The sequence below is a fragment of the Zootoca vivipara genome, chromosome 3, assembly GCF_965207765.1.
Source record: "Zootoca vivipara chromosome 3, rZooViv2.hap1.1, whole genome shotgun sequence".
Classification (NCBI taxonomy): Eukaryota; Metazoa; Chordata; class Lepidosauria; order Squamata; family Lacertidae; genus Zootoca; species Zootoca vivipara.
The window spans coordinates 83,746,669-83,767,643 of record NC_142586.1 but is presented as its reverse complement, the minus strand read 5'-3'; the positions used below and the strand labels follow the sequence as shown (position 1 = coordinate 83,767,643).

At 43.3% G+C, this 20,975-nt stretch overlaps 1 protein-coding gene across 1 annotated transcript; it reads left to right on the top strand.

Annotated features, from left to right (window-relative positions):
* The first annotated feature begins 16,829 nt into the window (after positions 1-16,829).
* SAYSD1 (SAYSVFN motif domain containing 1) lies at positions 16,830-20,740 on the top strand. The gene is made up of 2 exons (XM_035110549.3): positions 16,830-17,135; positions 20,282-20,740. The coding sequence occupies exons 1-2, from the start codon at positions 16,995-16,997 to the stop codon at positions 20,615-20,617; spliced, it is 477 nt and encodes a 158-aa protein (XP_034966440.1). The 5' UTR covers positions 16,830-16,994; the 3' UTR covers positions 20,618-20,740.
* The last annotated feature ends 235 nt before the right edge of the window (positions 20,741-20,975 follow it).

The following is a 20,975-nucleotide window of genomic DNA, read 5'->3' as shown; positions in this document are numbered from 1 at the left end:
AGTGACACCGTACAGACCATAAAAGAGGAAATGAGAACAACAGCAGCCCATCTGAATGAGAAAGAGATCACTGTACAGAAATAGTTACAGGTAGGTAGCCATGTGGGTCTGCTGTAGTCGAAACAAAATATTAAAAAATCCTTCCAATAGCACCGCCAACCTTCTGATCAGCAAGCCCTAGGCTCTGTGGTTTAACCCACAGCGCCACCTGCGCCCCAGTAGCACCTTAGAGACCAACTAAGTTTGTCATTGCTATGACAAACTGAAGAAGTGCGCATGCACACGAAAGCTCATACCAATGACAAACTTAGTTGGTCTCTAAGGTGCTACTGGGAAGCAGGTGGTGCTGTGGTCTAAACCACAGAGCCTAGGGCTTGCCAATCAGAAGGTCGGCGGTTCAAATCCCTGTGACAGGGTGAGCTCCTGTTGCTTGGTCCTAGCTCCTGCCAACCTAGCAGTTCAAAAGCATGAAGTGCAAGTAGATAAATAGGTACCGCTCCAAGCGGGAAGGTAAACGGCGTTTCCATGCGCTGCTCTGGTTCGCCAGAAGCAGCTTAGTCGTGCTGGCCACATGACCTGGAAGCTGTACGCCGGCTCCCTCGGCCAGTAAAGCGAGATGAGCGCCGCAACCCCAGAGTCAGTCACAACTGGACCTAATGGTCAGGGGTCCCTTTACCTTTACCTTTTAAGGTGCTACTGGAAGTAATTTTTTTTATACTGTACAGAGAGAGATTGTACAAAGGTGATTACTGGGGATGGCAATCCAGAAATGTTTCCTCCACTGGCATTATTAAATGAACTAGCAAGAAAGGAGTTGCTGTGGAAAGCAAAGCTCACTTCAGCAGGGGTGATATAAATAAGACTTTGCACTCCTACTGCATCCTACCACTGCCACCTTGTGGATAGTTTTGATACACTGTAAAAAAAAATTAAAAAATTGTCCAGTAGCACCTTAGAGACCAAGTCAGGCTACCTACCTGAACGTAAACAAAAATGTTGTAAACATAAAGGTAAAGGACTCCTGGACGGTTAAGTCGAACTGCTTGGTTGGCAGAAGTTGGGGCAGAGCAACGGGAGCTCACTCCTTCGCAGGGATTCGAACTGCCAACCTTCTGATTGGCAAGCCCAAGAGGTTTCAGTAGTTTAGACCACAGCATCACCCACATCCCTTTTTGTTTTAAATATAGTGAAGAGCTTGCCAGCTTTGCAAAGTTGCTGCCTCGTGGTCTACAGAAGAGTGTGTCAATTCAGCTGTGCTGCCCTGCTGTCCAGTTCCTTATAGCCAGAATGCAGTTGTGCAACTGGTCCTTTTTAGATTGGCTGCAGGGATCTTCCTTTTAACCAATGGCTGGAACTCAAGCCAGTCTGCAAAGGAAGTAAGGAAAGGATATTTCCTTTGTGTAGTTCTTTCCTTTGAAGTTGGGTCACTGGAAATCATGGTGGTGTCAGGTGACTGACAAATGGGCAGCCAGATCTTGTTCCCTCACCTGCAAATGATTTGGTGCTCTGTGTCCTCCTCATTGAACGCAACCTCCCAGCTTTGAGCTTTGGGTCTCTTCTCTAACAGAAGGAAGCACAAAGCGGTCTGGTTAACATCCATTGCCTGCAGGTTTACTGGCTCTGACTGATCTCTGCATTTTTCAGTAGGTGAGCTGTTTGCTCTACCTTTTCATGTGCCTTTTCCTTCTGCTCTTTTCTATCTGTCCTGAACTGCATCCTGCTGCTTCTTTCCTTGTATTTTGCTTGGTTGCTCCAGTTCTGACACTGCAGGAAATTATCATACGATTTTCTGGTCTTCAAAAGCTGTGACAGCAACACAGGCCATTGATTCACCACTTTCAATGGGGGAAAATGTTTTATTTCCTTCTCATTCCTGCATGAGAAACCACATCTATAAAAATTCCCTCTTCTGCTCCAAAATTAAACATACAGAACCTCTACTGCCCAACAGATTTATGCCATTTTAAGCAGAGGTACATATTCCCTTGTTAAGGAGCAACCAATACCCTATTCTTCTTTATTCATATATGAAAACTTTATCTATTGAGGGTAGGACTAAATAACCTCTCAGGTACCTTCCAACTGAATGGTTCTATAATTGCAAAGTTGGGGGTGAACTCTGCTACAATTTTATAGAACGAGCTGAAATTAGAAAGCCAGTTTGGCGCAAAGTGGTTATGAGTGCTGGCAGGGCCATCTCTAGGCCTGGGCTGGGTGGCGCAATGCGCCAGGGCGCCTGGCCACCAGGGGCGTTGCTGCGCCTCAGACCTCCATGTTTCTCTTTCTCCTTGGAGCTCTTCTCGCTCCGCGGCAAGGCCGCAATCTCAAGAGAAGAAGCCCGCTTCCGACACACGCAGGTGGCGCTGCGGCTGAGGAAATCGAGCCCAGGTGCTCGCTTGGCTGCGGCTCCATCCTCGGCCTCCTCCTCCTGCTTCCTGGGGTGGAGGAGGGGGCGCCTCGCCTCGCCTCATGCCTGCGGGGTGGGGGGGCGCGGCCTCCATTGCCCTGGACTAGCGTTGAGGAGACCGGTGGCGGCCGCAGACAAGGCCTAAGAGCAGCAGCGGTGGCCAGCGCAGCTGAGAGGAAGGGCGGCGGCGAGCGGGGAAGCTGGTTTGCTGGAGAGAGAGAGATGGTGCGCAGCGGCAGCACGTTGGGTTTCTCTCCTCTCTCTTTTCTCCCCACTTCCTCGCCTCGGATGCAGGGCGCGGGAGAGGGGGGAGAAGTCCCAGCTCGGCTACCTGGATTTGCTTGGCTGTGCCCAGCGCTGTTTGTTTGTTTGTCTGCCGGGGTGGCGGAGAGGGGGGGAGGGGGAGGGGGGAAGGATTGCTGGTGAACTTCAGCCGAGGCGGCGAAAGAGTTGAGGAAAAGTTCAGCCGCGCTGAAGAAGAGCGCCGCAAGTTGCTCGCTTGCTCCGGCGAGGGAGGGAGCCAGAGAGCGAGGCTGCAAGGCTGTGAAATAAACATTAAAAACAAGTGTGTGGGGAAGGGAAGGAGGGGAGGCCCCCAAAGCAGAAGGAGACGGTGGAGGCAACCTGCAGCCGAGGAGTAGGAGCTTTGATTTCCCCCCTCATAGAATTGTAGAGTTGGAAGTGATCCCAAGGGTCATCTGGTCCAACCCTCTGCAATGCAGGAATCTCCGCTAAAGCATCCATGCTAGTTTGTTTCTGGGAGGGAAACATTGGGGGGGGGCAGAGAGATTTTTGCACCATGGCGCTGGATACCCTTAAGACGGCCCTGAGTGCTGGGAGACCAGGGTTCAAATCCTCACTCAGCCACGAAGCTCACTAGGAGCCCTTTGGGCCAGTCACTGTTTCTCAGCCTGACCCTATTCTCATAGGGTCATTGTGAGAATAGAACTATGTACCCCAACTTGGAGGAAAGGTGGTATATAAATGTAATAATAAACAAATAGCTAATCAAAGGCTTTTAAAAGTGACATCTCTCTGAGTGTCACAAGCCAAATGATTTCTAGGGTGACTTCTATTCTTTTTTCTCTTTACTACTCCCAGTTAAAACCTAAAAAGTTAGAAAGATCATGAGGCCCCACTTTCACTGCCTGTATTCATAGTGGGGGGAAAAATCAAGCTCAAATGAGTTCTTGCCCTTATCTTTGGGTCCTAGATGAAATGGAGCAACATAGCAAAAACAGAAGCTGTGCTGTTGGGTCGACAGAATTCCTTTAAGCCATCAAGTGGGTGAGGGCAGGGAAAGTACTTTTGGGTTCAGGGTGCTACTTTCAGTCTGCTCCAAAGTTAAACTGGAACATCAGGGCCAAATTCTCAAATGATCTTATCCAGCACATTTCCCCAGAATCTATTGTACCATCTGCTTCTTTGGCCCTCACAATTTAACAATCTAGCGCGTAGAATTCTGCTAATACTTCACTGTCAATAAATGAAAACTAGGAGTTTGCTAGCGGTAGAAATACTGATGGGAACTGTTCTATTCCCCCCCCCCTCCATTCTCTCTTATATTACTTTAATATTAACCTCAGAGTCAGTTCTGTTTTCGAGGACAACAATTTGTTTTGCTGGAATACTGATGAAGTGTATTTCAAAATCACTTTGAAACAGAAGCAGCAGCCCTTCAACTTTCTGAGAAACTAATCTTAGAACTAGCATTTAAACTTCTTGTATAAAAAGTTTTTTTTAAGGACACAGAGAACTACATTAAATTTATTACAAAGTGAGAGGAGGAAAGACTTAAAGACCCATACTGCTTGACTAAACATGTCAAATGTAATATTACCCTTGAAGAAGATTTACTGTTCAAGTAATGTCTGTTCCTTCTTTGTCCATAGCTAGAACTATCATAAAGCGACAAAGTAGGTCAGACTTGCCTTCAATAAACCCAGCCTCCAAACATTAGAGTCAGATATTTCATGCTGCAAAGGGCTAAAGGTACATGGTCTCTCTGTGTGTTAAATTAACTCTCTATCAGCAAAAAAAATAGAGTATAACCTTGTACCAAGTGCTTCTGAGTCACCTCACTCCTTTGGGATCATTGTCCTTTCCTTGGACAGAACCCTCCATGCAGAAGTAGATTTGCTTATTACTGAGCAACTGGGTAGAATATTGCCTGCCTGTTTCCCGAAAGATTCCTATAAGTGGGAACAGCAACAAAATGTTGCAGCATGGCGTGCTTCTATACAGGTTTCTGGATACTGTAGTCCCCACACCATTTCCCCCATCCCATCCCCATAGCAACAGCCAATCAGCATGGATGTTCCGGGAAACCTTTTTGGTACTTCTGCAAACATTCTAGCCTGCTGATACTGTACCTTCCTCTTTGGCATGGAAAGCGATCTATTGGCTACATAAGCACTACACTCACTCACTTTTGAACACTGGAAATCCATACATCCCACACATATCTACAAAAAGAAAGGACATCGAGGCTCTTCTGAATCTAGGAAGGAAGGAAGGAAGGAAGGAAGGAAGGAAGGAAGGAAGGAAGGAAGGAAGGAAGGAAGGAAGGAAGGAAGGAAGGAATTCAAAGAAGGACCCCACCAGATTATCCTTCCATAAGACCACAGTCCTGTCTTGGAAGCCTTTATCATGTTGTTTGTGTACATGTGTATGCTAATGCAGGGCAGAAGCCAGGAGAGGCATCTTAAAATAAAATGTGTAGTGGGTTTTTTCCTCTGGCAGAGAATGGTAGCCATTCACTTACAGTATATAGAAAATGAGTGCACTCAAAAACTCTTAAGTTGACCCCCTAGACTGCTTGACCCAGGTTTTGGGGGCTTTGCTCCGTTCTTAATCTGGATCTCACTTCATTTACATTGTTCCCTAGAACATGGATCAGGATTGGAATATCGACAAGTACCCTCATCTGTTATGTTTAATTTCTTGGTCATTCCAGAATGTGGCACAGACAAACCCAGAAAGCTTGAACTATATATTACGTATATTGTAATGCACATTCTTTCAGCCATGGCGAGATCCTCTGAGGGGCAAAGAAAGAGAAGATATACCGTAGCTAAATATATAAATATGCAATATAAATAACCCCTGTTTAAGTGCAATATTCATATTGCAAGGGTAGACATTACAAAATAGGATGAGGCACTTTATAAAAAAGATTTTTAGATGGAATGGGAACTAAAGGATGAAGAGACAAAATGCGTAATGATTAGATGGGCCCAGGATTTGGGTAGACCGATTTTTAAAGTGCAATGGGATATATTATGGGGAAAAACAATGAAATTCACAGCCAGTGTGGGCATTAAAGAGAATATGCTGAAATTAATGTATAGATGGCATTTAACGCCAAACAAATTAGCGAAATTTTACAAAAATGAATCAAAGAATTGTTGGAAATGCAAAAATGAGGTGGGAGATTACTTTCATTGCTGGTGGGGATGTAAAAAGATCAATAAGTTTTGGAAGGAAATATACGAAGAGATGAAAAAAATGTTAAAGATCACCTTCAGGAAAAAACCAGAATATTTTTTGTTAAGCATCTTACTGGAGAATATACCAGAAAGGAAGAAAAATATTTTCCTCTATTCGTGCGCAGCGGCTAGACTATTAATCGGTCAAAGATGGAAAAAAGAGGAGGTGCCCACGGTCCAGGATTGGCAGGTGAAATTAATTGAGTTTGTTAATTTGGCAAGAATGACGGCAGCGATTAGGAATATATCTAAACAGAAATTATTACTAGAATGGGAGTGTGTGGAATTTTATTTTAGAAAGAATAACATTAAGACTGAGTTAGCGATCTGTTGGGATTAGATTCACATGGGGGGAAATTTATATTTAAATTTTGTAAGGGATTTATAAAAATGGGTAAAATAGATTTAGTAGAAAAATAAGAAAAGATATTGCAAGTAAGAGAGAGTTTATAAGAAAAGCGATGTATAACTGGTTGGGAAGAATGGTTCTTTTTTTTAATGTAAATGTACTGATGTGGAGTATTGTTGATTCGTATAACTTTGTTAGTTAGTTAGTCTGTTTTTGTGTTTATAGGTTTGTATTTGTCTGTTTATAATTGTTTATTGTTTATGAATTTGTCATGTTTTTAAGAAAAGAAATAAAGTCTATTTTAAAATTTAAAAAAAAAAAGATTTTTAGGTAGCAGATGACATTTTAGGGATTTTTTTGTTCGTTCCTTTTAATATGCACAAAATGTTTCTCCTTTATCAATTAATGTCCTTATCACTTGCTTTCATTACGCTTGCAGAGCCGCTCATTTGGATATTCAAAGAAGGAACAGACAGGTCAAACATTTTCCTGACGGTGGAAAAAAAAAGTACCCTATAAAAACCCACCAAAAAGCAAATAAAGAAGTAAAAATGTTACAACAACTGATAATCCTCTAAACAAAGGGATGTTTGGCGAGGAGTTTTAAAATGTGAACGATTCAACCATTGTTTTGAATTCTGTATTGCAAAGTACCCACTATACATCAAAGACCCCTGTCCAGTTTTTATGAAGTCAACAGGGCCCTTTCTATGTTTATAGTTAGGCAGGAACATATTTAACACCATGATAAATTGGGTTGCATCAGGAGCATAATGGTAGCCAGGGTGGCTGAAGCAAAGCATCTTCCTACTTGCTCATCGATCCTTTCATATTTCCTTTTTGGACCAGTCGGGGGGCGGGGGGAGGATCATTCATAACAGCATGTATTAACTCAGACAACCGTTATCTGCTCCTTATAGCAGCTGTGCAAAGCTGCCACAAACATTTGTTGGATTTGGCAGAAATCTGCTCAGACTGCCATAATAATGCAATTGAAGTATTTCCCCCGTCAGAACATTACCTTTTATGTATAAGCAGAAATGTGCTTGCTCCAATAAAACTGCCCACCACAACAATCTGTGCAGGGAAGAATGCCTCGACAGGGCTGTAATTTCAAGGACACAGGTGTAAGCAAGGTCAACATTTTGGGGTTTTTTTGAGAAAACCTTTTAAGATAAAACAGGCGCATTTTGCAAATATCATCACCCACAAAGTGTTTGTCTCAAGTCCTAGCCTTCGTATGGTATGGTATATTCAGCGATGTCCAACCGGTCAACTGTGATCAACAGGTAGCTCGCCAGTGTGTCCATGGTAGATTGTGGGGGCTCCTGGTTGATCATGGGGAAGCAATATCCCCGCCCCCCCTGGGCGCAATGTCCGTCTGACGCTGTGTGCGATAGGCAGCGCTGCACATCTCTCCTCCCCCCCCCGCAAAAAAGCTCAACAACTCTGGTCACTGCCCCCTAAAAAAAGCTCATCAACTTTGGCCAACCCCTCCCCCCCAAAGCTCAACAACTCTGGTCACTCCCCCCTAAAAATGCATGCTCCTCCTCCCTCCAATGACAATGGGTAGATCACTGCCAGATATTGTATACTGGGAGTAGATCGCAGTCTCTTGGGAGTTGGATGTGCCTGATATCTGCATTCACCGCACCCATCAGTGGAATGGGAAGGGAGGAAATTTGGTGATTTTCCCTCCCCTACGCAGCCTCCCACTTATTCCTAAATCAGGTCTGGAGGATTGGAACAGTTTCAGGGTGCTGTGGCAAAAATGAATGCCCTCCGTTTTGTTGATAGTCTTATGTACAACAGGGGCGATCAGTATTTGCAGTTGCCAAACCACATTGTTGATTGCTGTTGTACATATTAATATTTTGCATTAATTGAATGGTATGATAAGATAAAAAGACTTCGGGTACCAAAGGCATTTTGCCGCCAAGCAGACTGCACTATCTATTGTAGCAGTTACATTCCAGGATCCCTTGGGATGTTGCAGAAAAAGCTGGAATAAATATATTGGATGTCAGGCAGCTTCATTCATACCCCTAAAAAGATTGCTGCCCAGGGATCCTTTTGGTTGCTTTTACAGGTGAGCCTGTTGTATTTTCAGCTCAGCCGTAAAGTCACTGGATGGACAGAGTTCAAGCCATGAAACATTAGTTCTGTAATGTGAAAATGGAAGTCCCCCCTGCCCGATCTTTTTAACTTTTGTGATCTATCACCACACCTTCTGGATGGAACGAAGTAAAATATTTAACGTTATTCACTTGTATTTATATATACAATAAAAATAATCATGTTTTTCAAATGAATGTGATTCCTTTTAACTGAATACCTAGGAAAGCTTCTGTGGAAAGCAAGCAGGAAATAATTTCCATAATGCCTTTTCATGGCAGAAGAAGATAAAAAGATGGCAGGGCAGAATTCCCTGATCAGAATCCTCCTTTGACTGACACTGATTTCTTAATTTTTGGCAATCATCTGACATTTTACCACAATTGTTTCCCATCTGCAAGTATTGAATATTTATTTGCCAAAAATATATGCATGCAGTTAATATTAACAAATGCTTAAACAATTCCTTTTAGAAGTTGTTAGTTATGTACTGGTAACATTTTGTCTCTGCTAAAACCAACTATAGAGTTCATATCAATTCTATGGTTTATAGGATTGCATTTAATATTTCCAACTTAAATCCAGGGGGTGAAGTTTTAGCTATAAAAACCTACCAAAATGATAAGCATACTCTTGAGCACCTCTCAGCTTTATATATGTCTGCAAAAAATAGTCTCTTGCCCCTTGGTAATAATGCTTTTTGTGTTTGTGTGTCTTGCTTGCAATGCTGAATTTAGTATGATCTGCTCTGCAAAGAGCTAACAGAGGCTATCTTTCCATTTCTGTAACTTTCAAAGAAACACAACAGAACAGCTTTCTTGTAGAAAGAAAGAAAGAAAGAAAGAAAGAAAGAAAGAAAGAAAGAAAGAAAGAAAGAAAGAAAGAAAGAGAAAGGCAATGAAAATCGTTAGTAGTCCGGTCCTATAAACGTGCTTCAGCTACCATTAGGTACAGGAAAGAGATTTGATTCAGTCTTCATTTAAAGGCAATTCACACTTTCTGAAACAAAAAGTGAACCAAAACACAGCCACCTTTCACATTTCACACTTTTCCAGCCATGCATTGTGCATATGAAATGCATATATTATTGAAAATATGAGTATTACATAAAATGTGCTTTTACACAATGTGTACGGTATATTAGGCAAAGTTGCCCTAGAATGTAAATTGGGAATAATTCACACTAAAACGCTAATGGCGGTTCTGTTAAGTATAATTGTTTAATTGTACATTGAAATGGAAAATAACTGTAATATGTCTGTGTAGCATGGCTTGGAAATTTCCATTGAGCTAAACAAAAGCTGTAGAGAGCCACTTAACAATTAAGTGAGACTGTATCTCTGCTAGCTAGCTCTGTCACAAGGTGTTTAACTTAAACCATATGAAAAGGATTGTATTGCAGGTCTATGCCTATGCTAATCTATAGGCATCCATCTTGGGTGTGTGAGTTCTTTGTTCTGAAGCCACTGAAGAGAAAGGATGTGATTCTCTCTCCAGCCTCAGGCTAATGGAGGCCATTTAGCAAGAGAGGCAGAGCTCTGATTTCAGCTCTGGATGGTATTAATAATTCTAAGATATTTTATCAATGCTGGGACCAGGACATGATATTATGCATCTATCTGAATGCAACTTGATTGTTTTAAGTTTGTTTTGGAGTTAAGTTCTGAAGTAAAGCTTCTGAACCATATTTTTGGGGTGGGCAATTTTTATTTGAAGAAGAATCAGTTTTTTATACTGTACATCTGATTTGCTTCCAAATGCGCAATATTAATAATCTCAATAGTTTCATGTTATTTATACTTGCAAATAGTTATATATATATATAATTGCAAATTGATGTGGAAAACTGACCGCAAGACTGGAAAAGATTGAAGAAAGTGAGAGAAACCAAGATTGACAGATGTACCTATCTCCTAGTGACCACAACTGGAAACAAAGGCAAACCCTGGATCTTGAATTTTTGCCTTGTGCGCCAGAAACGTTCCCTCTCTCACAACTGCTTACTCCCACAAAGCAGAAATGCACAGGAAAGCTATTCTTGAAGCAACAGGCGGTGGGGGCAGGACCATAGCTCAGTGACAGGTCATATGCTCCCTGGTTCAATCCCTGCCATCTCTAGGAAGGGCTGGGAAAGATTTCCTGCTTGAAATTGCAGAGAGATGCTGTCAGTCAGTATCAACAACACTGTGTGGGATGGAATTGTGGGCTTCCTTGTAGAAAGCAGCTTCCTGTGTTCCTATTGCGAGGTCAGAAGGCACCTCAATCCCTTGCAGAGCCTTGCAAGTCCATTATGCCATAATGCTGTGACGTGCAGGGAAGGGATGTGAAAAACCAGCACTGGGCCAATGGTGCGTCACTGTTAAAAGAGCCTTTTTATACCAGGCTTTACTCAGGAACCTGTGAGTCACTGCCTCACTATAGTGGTTCATTCTGCAAGAAGATGCAAAAGCTGGCCTGTGCATTCTTGTAATTTCGCAGAGTGACCACTAAGTGTTAGAGCATCTGTCCAGTAGATGCGTTTCTGTCTCCTAGTTGGGTGACAGGAGAGAGGGTAACTAAGCTGAATATTCTCACCCCTGCAGACAGTTCTGTGAGTGGCCACCAGCGGCAAATTTCCCATGCAACACCAAATTTTGGTCCTGCCCCCTGCCTCTCTAGCTAAATAATAGTTGTGGCATCTGCTGCACTTCATGCCCACTGTGACAAAACTGGTTCTGCTTTCCTAAATCAGCCTCTGGTGGCAGGTGATTAAACAGGTACAGACACCTCACTCTGTGGGCCTCTCATTTAACTACAGTGGTACCTCTGGTTGCGAACGGGATCCGTTCCGGAGCCCCGTTCGCAACATGAGCAGTATGCAACCTGCGTCAGCGCTTCTGCGCATGCGTGGGTTGTGATTCGGCACTTCTGCGCATACGCATGACGTCATTTGACGCTTCTGCGCATGTGCGAACCGCCAAACCCGGAAGTAACCTGTTCCGTTACTTCTGGGTTTGGTGCATTCGTAAACTATGTTGTACGCAACCCGCAGCATTCGTATCCAGAGGTGTGACTGTATTCTCAACTCAGCAAAATTCCCCTGTGTAAGCAGCTCTGAAAACAAAGTATGTGGCTGCCTTTGGGGGGAAATGAATTGCTATAATGGTTGTCTTAATAGCCCCACAGATCTCTGCATCAGTACAAACTGTTAGTGGAGGCATTTGAACCATCACCACCCTGCTAGAGGCAGATGATAGATAAGTAGCAAGCAATAAGCAAATACCATTCTGCAGGTTTTCTTGCCCAAAGATTCATATGAGAATAAGGAACTGATGACTTCAAGTCAAAAATTGATATATGGGCATTATTTCACACTATTACAGTTCCATCCAAAAGGAATGAAAACAATATTCTGAGCACCAATATTTATAATGCTTTGCAGGGTTTTGCTATTTTAACTGCATCAAAGTGGAACAAAAATTCCAATGTGTTTGTAGAATGTCATCACTAATGAAATAACTCTATGGTTTAATCATGTTCTTTTGCTTCCCAGATTTAGCAGATTATACAACATTTACAGCTGACAGCTGTATGAAAAAGAACATATTTCTCAACACTTTCATTGTAAAAAAAAAAAAACTCCATCTGAATCTTTTCATGCTAAATCAGCTTCATTGAACCACTGATATTTCTGACTTGTCCTTTGGTGGAAAGTGTAACATTTCAGTGCACAGTAGTCGGTGAAGCATCCTATCCCATGCATTATCCCCAATCAGTGACTCCAATCCAAACAAAATGTTAGATGTGAGCAGACGCTGCTACAACATAAAGAAATATTTTGAAAAGCAAGACAAAAGGACACTATAAGCTCCACTGAAATGAACATCAAAAAAGTATTACTGGACCTATGCATGAAACTTGTGAAGACAATGCCACCTACAAGGTAATTGTAAAAGTTATTTTCATGAAATAAATTCAGTTCATAGTTTGGGGTATTTTGTGGGATTTGTGCAGCCAGCAATTGTGCTTTCCTATAAGTATCACTGTGTTCAAAGGGCCGTAGTCCCAAGTTGTTGTTGTTCAGTCGTTTAGTCATGTCCGACTCTTCATGACCCCATGGACCAGAGCACGCCAGGCACTCCTGTCTTCCACTGCCTCCCGTAGTTTGGTCAGACTCATGTTGGTAGCTTCGAGAACACTGTCCAACCATCTCATCCTCTGTCGTCCCCTTCTCCTAGTTCCTCCATCTTCCCCAGCATCAGGGTCTTTTCCAGGGAGTCTTCTCTTCTCTTGAGGTGGCCAAAATATTGGAGCCTCAGCTTCAGGATCTGTCCTGATTTCCTTAAGAATGGATAGGTTTGATCTTCTTGCAGTCCATGGGACTCTCAAGAGTCTCCTCCAGCACCATAATTCAAAAACATCAATTCTTCGGCGATTAGCCTTCTTTATGGTCCAGCCTCACTTCCATACATCACTACTGGGAAAACAATAGCTTTAACTATACGGACCTTTGTTGGCAAGGTGATGTCTCTGCTTTTTAAGATGCTGTCTAAGTTTGTCATTGCTTTTCTCGCAAGAAGCAGGCGTCTTTTAATTTCGTGACTGCTGCCACCATCTGCAGTGATCATGGAACCCAAGAAAGTAAAATCTCTCACTGCCTCCATTTCTTCCCCTTCTATTTGCTAGGAGGTGATGGGACCAGTGGCCATGATCTTAGTTTTTTTTGCTGTCGAGCTTCAGACCATATTTTGCACTTTCCTCTTTCACCCTCATTAAAAGGTTCTTTAATTCCTCCTCACTTTCTGCCATCAAGGTTGTGTCATCAGCATATCTGAGGTTGTTGATATTTCTTCCGGCAATTTTAATTCCCAAGTAAGTATACATAAAATGCACACTCATTAAAAGGACGTAATAGTTTCATGCATATCTTCACTGGATTCACAGAGTTCCAAATCTGCAAAACCTCAGTAAAGAGCTGTCCACACACAGGCACAATCCTTTGTCAAAACAGCCTTTGCCAACATCTGCTAATACAGACTTTGCTCCCTTGACTCCACTGCAATAATGAAAGCCGATCATTAATTTAATAATCAGCTGGCCCTCTCTTTTTATTAGAGCATTTAGTAAGTCAGAGTGCACACATATACATTTCACATAGGAGGCAGTTTCTCAATAAATTAGATGAATCCGTCTGTGCTCAAGAAAACAAATGAGATTTGTTCATCATTAATATTATTTCGGAACAGTTTGACATGCACAAAATTGGCCAGGGCAGATAAAATGTGTGGCCAGCAGAGCTGTAGAGCAGAAGTACCCTAAATGATTGGACTTTGATTAGACTAAACCTCTGGATGAAGCTGTGCACAGAAGTGAATAAATGCACCAGTACAGTCATAGTGATCGACCAGCAGATGATTTGGTTCAAATGTAAACCTAGGGATTTGACTGAATCTCTTATTGCTTGGTCAGCTTAAAAGCAGGGAATTTTGCAAAGGGTTGTGAATGTATGAAATATCTGGTGCTTCCATTCCACCTGGCAAATGAAGAACGGTGTTTATGGTAACCAAGCTGTTGATTACAGAAACAGTGTTAAGAAGCCAGAGTTGGACTCCAACTTCCTTCAATCCAGCCAACATGACCAATGGTTAGGGATGGTCAAAGTTACAATCTGGCAACATCTGGAGTAACACACGTTCCCCATCCCTGGTCTATACAGTGGTATACAGAGCAGGAGGAAAACCTTAACCTTGCCTGATGGTTGGGGAGTACTTCTAAGCTCTTGACAAATACATTTCGGAGGAACTAAACTCTGAATATGCCACAAAGGCTGCTAGGCTTCTATGTACTCGGTTGCTATTCAAGATGTGAACAGGTTCATCACTAAGCAACTCTGCATTCACAAGAAAGAAAGAAATTGTCACATTCTCTCCAAGGTAGTATTTCTCAAACATTTTGTGCTCAGAGTCCCCTTCTAGATTTACTCCATTTCACAGCAGGGGATGCAGAGATGGAGCAGGTCACAGAGGAGATATTTTCATAAATCCAATTTGGCTCATTAAATCTCTTCATTCAACCCATCTGTGTCTTGGCTTCTGCTTGTGCTGTTCAGGGGTCTAGCCCAGAATGGGATCTCAAACCAAGACCCCCAATAGGTAGAATTTGGTGCCTTATCTCATGCGCTCTCTGTGCCTTCAACAAGCAGGCCCAGTTAGGTTCTACTGGGAAAGCTCCAGTGCTGGTCTAAGATCTATCTCTTGAGCCAACGGCTCGAGGATGATCAACTGACCTCCCAAACCAATGGAAGGGCCCTAAGCTCCAAGAAGTCCTTCCTTTAAAGCTAATTTGGCAGACTGAGCACTTTATCACATCTAGGAACAATGATGGACGTTTCTGGTAGTTGACCTCAATCCTGCCCATGGCAACGTCTTCTGCATCTAGCATTGGGTCTTGCTTTCCTGATCTGATATCTGACCTCCAGTCTCTTAATTATAAAACTGATATGGCGGCCCATCAAAAATTATTTTCTTGATGGCCCAGGCCCTGACAGAAAGACGCACCTGTCTCAGGATGCTGTCCATCACTGGAACTTCTCTGTTATGCATGTTCCTTCTAGGTATTTTCCACATTCCAAAGGGGGCTCCCAACTCCATCACTTGTGAACAGCTTCAATAGAACAGCTTGATGAATTCCCAACTCTATTTCATAAAGATCAACTTCCCCTCCATTTACATAAAAGGCTTTGGCTGTTAACAAACCATACATTTAAATAATTCAAACATCAAAGTATCTTGGGAGCTCTAGATTACCCCCACAGAGCTACAATTCCCAGCACCATTAACAAAGGGTGAAGTTCCTAGGATTCTGAACCACAAATACAGGGGAAAGGATAATAAAACAACAGGCTAGCTCATGGGCAGGCAAACTAAGGATCTGGCCCAATCGCCTTCTAAATCCGGCCCGCGGATGGTCCGGGAATCAGCATGCTTTTACATGAGTAGAATGTGTCCTTTTATTTAAAAAACATTTCTGGGTTATTTGTGGGGGCATAGGAATTTGTTCATATTTTTTTTCCAAACTATAGTCCGGCCCACCACAAGTTCTAAGGGGACAGTGGACCGGCCCCCTGCTGAAAAAGAATGCTGACCCCTGGGCTAGCTATTCCTCTGTTCTCAAACACAGTATGGTCTCTTGATATATTGCCATTAAATGTTGGTGAAAGAAATTAAAACTCTGAAAAACTATTGCAAATACATTCAAGTGAGCAAACATCTTCAGACAGCCTATATGGTAAATGAAGGAAGTTCCAGTGAAATAACCTCTGGCAAACTTAGCATTATATTAAAGTCGGTTAGCTCAGCACATTAAATTCTGCAATAGGGCAACACCTAGTCACATAATTTATTAACATAAAAGCAGATGGGGATTCCAATTGGCCAGATAAAGATGATAATGGGGATAGCAAAGGTAATGATCTTGCTGCTTGTAAAATTACTTGGAAATGTAATTTTACAAACCAGATAATTAGGGCCATTCAGAAAGGTGAATCATTTTTAAAAGAAGAGAGAACACTTTCTCACCTTCCTTTTGTCCTTGCATAACCCACTTTCTAATACTTTTTGCATTGAGTACAAAATCCAGAAATATACCCAGTCTGTGGTGTTAATATTACACACAAACTCATCTGTACACAAAGGCCCTACTGCCCTTTCTTGTGTTTGCTTTAAGAAAAGCTAAAGTATTGATTGTCATAATGATTGTCATAAACCTGGCTGGCTTTAAGATGGCTTTTATAGAGGATAAGCCTATCAAAGGCTACTGGCCAGACCTCTGCCTCAGTTGCTGGAGGTACCTAGTATGCCTGGGAATTTCAGCTGCTAGACATCACAAGTGGGGAGATTGCTAATGCACTCAGGTCCCGCTTGCAGGCTTTCCATAGCTATTTGGCCACTGTGAGAACAGGATAGGGCCTACTAGATGGGACAGAACAGACTCTCATGTTTCTACTTCAGGAGGGGGCTACTAGCAACCATGTTCCAGTCCCCCCCCCCAATCAAGCAAACACAATCTTGCACCTGAAATTCTACAAGGGAAGATGGGGTGGGGAGTGCAGAATTGAGAAAGATCCTAGTTCTTTATGTCGAGGTGTAGAAATGCTGTGCTACAAATGCCCTTCTTTCCCCACCACCGCTCTCTTTTATTTGTCTCTGCATTGGACTCCTGCCAGGCGGGAAACGAAGCGGTCACCATCCATCCAGCAGCTTTAAGGGGCTCGTTCTCGTGCAAGCTCCCAGACCCGCTGGAAGAACGAGGAGGAACAGGCAGTGGCTTGGAGGGGAAAGCGTTTCCGCCTGGCTAGCATTTCTAACCGTAGCTGAAAGTTGAGGCCATGAATGATACAAAACAAAAACAAAAACCTAAATAAAACTTGGTTGGGTCCAAACAGCTCCTCCTCCTTCCACTTCGCCCTTCTGACTGCCCCCCCCCCGCTCGGTGGGGTCCTCCCTGCCCCTCCTCCGGTTCCGCCCCGGGGGCGGCTCTCCCAGCTGGGGCAGATCCCGGCCAGCCGTGCCAAGCGTGCAACGCCGGCAAGCGCCGCGCTCTTGGGCGCTTGTGCTGGACGTGGCACCGGGCGGAGGCGGGCGCTGCTGCTGCGTGCATGGAGCAGAGGCTGGCCGAGTTCCGGGCTGCCCGCCGCGGCACCCGCCACACCGCTCCCTCGGCAAAGCAGCCAGGAAAGGCGGCGGAGGCGGAGGCGGTGAAGGAGCAGGCCCAAGCCCGGCCCCCGCTGCTGAGTGAGGTTGGTTAGCTTCGGCGCGAGGCGGCTCCGCCTCCCGAGGCGCGTTGCGGGGAGGGGAAGGCCGCGTTTTCACCCGCTCGGCCTCCGGTAGACGCGCGTAGGGTCGCGCCGCCCCTCTCCTCGCAGGTTCTGCCGTGGCAGCTGCTCTCCGGTCAGAGCTGCCGCTCGCGGTATTGCAACTCAGGCGATGCTTATGCCGCGCGGTACCGCTGCACGCTGCACGAGTGTTGTGTGTTCAGTGCTCCAGCACCGAACGTCAGGCGAAAGTTGTTAGCCTGGCCGCCTTTCTGACCTACTGATTCCCTGCGTGTACAACAGGTTCGTTCATTCCTGCATCGCAGGGGGTTGGACTAGATGACCCAAGGGTCCCTTCCAGCTCTGCTGTTCTAAGGTTATCTCCTTCCTCCACCCCGCCGTGTTGGAGCATTCACAAATAAAGCCCCTGCCTGGAGCACTCCAGGAAGAGCTTTAGCACTTGGCTCTGCTCTTCCTAAACTCATTTATTTGTTCTCAGTGAGCCTTCTCTCTCTCCCTGGGCTCTACTATTATCTCATACATTTTAATCACTACAGTTTTCTAATCAAGACCCTCAGGGCTCTCTCATCTTCCTCTCCACACCATCCGGGTGAGGTAGGAATAGGATAAGCCAAGTTTCTTCTGTAGCTTTGTCCTCCCTGGAGCAATGAATGAGTCAAGGCAAGATGCACAGCCAAGCAAGGATTTGAACCCGAATGTGCCTGGTGGTGGTGCTTTCTGTTTTACAGTGCATAATGATCAAAATCTCTGGCGTGCTCTGGTCCATGGGGTCACGAAGAGTCGGACACGACTAAACAGTCAATGGTCAGTCCATCTTTTATTAGGGATGGAGGACAAGTTTTGTTCCCATGGCAACAACTGCCTTGAAGTTCATTTTACCATCTGGTGAGGTGTTCCAAGGGATTGACAGTAGAGTAGTTGGGGGAAACTACATGTTTTGTTATATAGAGAGTTAAATTGGTAAACTTTGTTAAGAAAAGGAAACAGGAGTAAGGCTGAAGAGTAAGCGTTAGAAATAGGGGTTTGAGACAGCATGCAAACAAACAAAGCACCCAAACCCTCTCATCTGCTAAGATTAGTGAGCGCCATTGATATACACATTTCTAACACGGTGGTTCTCAAAAGGCTGTGGCGTGCCACGCCAGTGTGGCAGGAGAGGGTGGCATGTATGGCAGGAAGATTCAAAGACAAAGAAAAGTTTAAATGTTTCAGTGTAGTATAGATTGGTATTAAAATACATTTTTTATTTATTTGTAGAATATCTTTTCAAAATGAGAGCAAGAACACAGGCTATTCCTCTACAGTTCTCCATGACATATTGTGGTGGACAGGGATTTTCAACTCTGACAAATATGAAAGGTCAGAAAAGAGAAGGGCTTCCTTGTGTTAGATAAGGAGATGAGAGTTTGTCTCAAATTAGACTTAATATCAACGAGATTACCCAGCAAAAGCAATCTCATACCTCTCATTGAATTTGTATACATACTTAAGGTACATATGTTGTAAGAGGCACATTTATAATTATATTTTGGGAGTGAGTTATGTTCTTATGTAGCTGCATTGATTTATACTTTCTGGATGTCCCACGATCATAAAGTAGTTGTGTTCCATGTTATAAAACAAGCGCTGCTAGTTGTTTCTTTTTGTTTTTCAATTTATTTTTATCAAAAAAAAAAAATTGGCGTGGCACAAATTTTTATTCTGAAAGTGTGGCCCAGAGAAAAGTTTGAGAACCACTGTTCTAATAGTAGGGCTATGGGGCATGGGCTGAATGGATATTTTAGCTACAACTTACTGAGAATATAGTTTAATGAGCTTTCTGCTCTGGTCCCAAGTTCTTTTTTCAGAATAATTGAGCATGAGTCTATAGACATACCATTATTCATTATTTGCTGTTTTATACTTCATAAATGCTGAATCCCATGTACCGTATTATGGTGTTGCCCAGTCTTCCTCTTTGGAGATATTCTGCTGAAATTTCAGTCTACCTCAGTACTGTTAGCTAGTGATCCATGTCTCTGGATTATTACGGTATTGTTATTTTTTTGGGAGGGGTTAAAACACCCCCTAAAAACACTGGTCGTCACTATAGGTTAGAAAGGGTTAGAAGGGTTAGAAAAAAACTGAGGGAAAACATTTTTCTCCAAAGCCGGCCCCCCACCTCCAAATAAATAACCCCAAAGGATTATGAAATATTTTCTTTTAGAAAGATGAACAAAATGTTTGAAGATGGAGCTAGGATACTTCAATTGGTAGAGCATGAGATTCTTAATCTCAGGGTCATGGGTTAGAGCCCCATATTGGACAAAAAAATTCCTGCATTTCAGGGGGTTGGACTAGATGTTGGTCATGGTCTCTTCTAATTCTATGATTCAGTAATGATTACTAAAACTGTATCAGGAAGACCTTTCTGTAAGACTGTGTACAGATCATTGCAATCTCTGCACATTGTGACAAACAATTCCTGAGCTGTACATTGGAAGTACAACTTGCAAATGCAAGAGCAAGATGCTTTTCTGCTTCTAGGAAGGCACTGCCATTGAAACAAAAGGAGGATTCAGTTCCTGCCATTGTGGATTCTTCTGCTTGTTGGGATAGGTAGTTGGTGGATCTGTTTGTTCTCTTGACTAGGCCTCAAAGGACGGGGAGTGGGCGAAAGTGCAGAGCATATTTTTTTTTTGCCACCCAGTTCATGCTGCTGCAAATCTGTCGGATCCAAGATTCAAAGGCAGAAATGTAAGTGATGGTAGCACTGCTTCTGTATTTGAGTGGAATACAAAACAAGCAGCACTCGTTGGACTTGTTGTTGGAAAGGTATTTTCGAATGCTGCAGAGCACAGAACATCTTCAGGTAACTGCATTCTGCAATTCTGCCAAGCATATATTTCCTGCAACGTGGTGACATGGACTTTGCCCAGCACAGCCTGACTCCTCTTGCTTCTTACATACTTCAGATTCCCCAATCTTCTGAAGCATGTGTGAAAAAACTGGTCTTTTTTGGAAATCAATATTCCATCACGAAGTTGATCTTAGAAAGAATTGCTGTTCTGGCCTTAATTATTTGTCCATTGCGTAAATAACCCAGGTGGCTTTTTTATTTTATTTTGCAGGAATCCAGTCAAAGGCCAGAAAGACCCCAAACTGAAGCCGTTACATGCCCTGCACCATGGTGGACCAGTTGCTTTCTTCTGAATGTCAACTTTATCAAGTTTCTCATCTGGCTTGTCTTACTGGGACTGTTTGTGGAACTAGAGTTTGGTTTGCCTTATTTTGTCCTATCTATGTTTTACTGGATCTACGTAGGAACCCGCGGCCCTGGAGAAAGACAGAGTGGAGAAAGAAGTGCCTATTCTGTCTTTAACCCAGGATGTGAAGCCATTGATGGAACACTTACAGCAGAACAGTTTGAGAGAGAATTACAGTATCGGCCCTTAGCCCAGAGGTAACTAGTGCCTATATCGGTATCACTAGGTCTCTCCCCTCCGCTTGAGCAAAATAGGAACTGTTTCCTGTGATATTTTTCATCTTTAGAAATGTTTACAATATTGTAATTAAAGAGTTGAGCTGCAGTTACTGTTTCTTATACAATAAACAACTAAAGACAGGATATTAAACATACATATTCAGCCTCCCCTCCCCCAAAAAGGCTCCTGTTCTAGGCTACATGGTTCTCACCACTGAAGCTGTTATTTTCATAGACATCCTTTTCAAATTAAAGCAAAATATCTTGGCCAGCTTTATATTAAAAGATCCAGGATGAATGCATGTACAAATGTGCATATATATTTAGACCAATGCCAAACA

Excerpts from the sequence above, each read along its gene's own strand:
- SAYSD1 (XM_035110549.3), top strand. The coding sequence starts at position 16,995 with ATGGAGCAGAGGCTGGCCGAGTTCCGGGCTGCCCGCCGCGGCACCCGC. Across the intron at positions 17,136-20,281 it reads GGCCCCCGCTGCTGAGTGAG|GAATCCAGTCAAAGGCCAGA; the intron begins GTTGGTTAGCTT and ends TTTATTTTGCAG.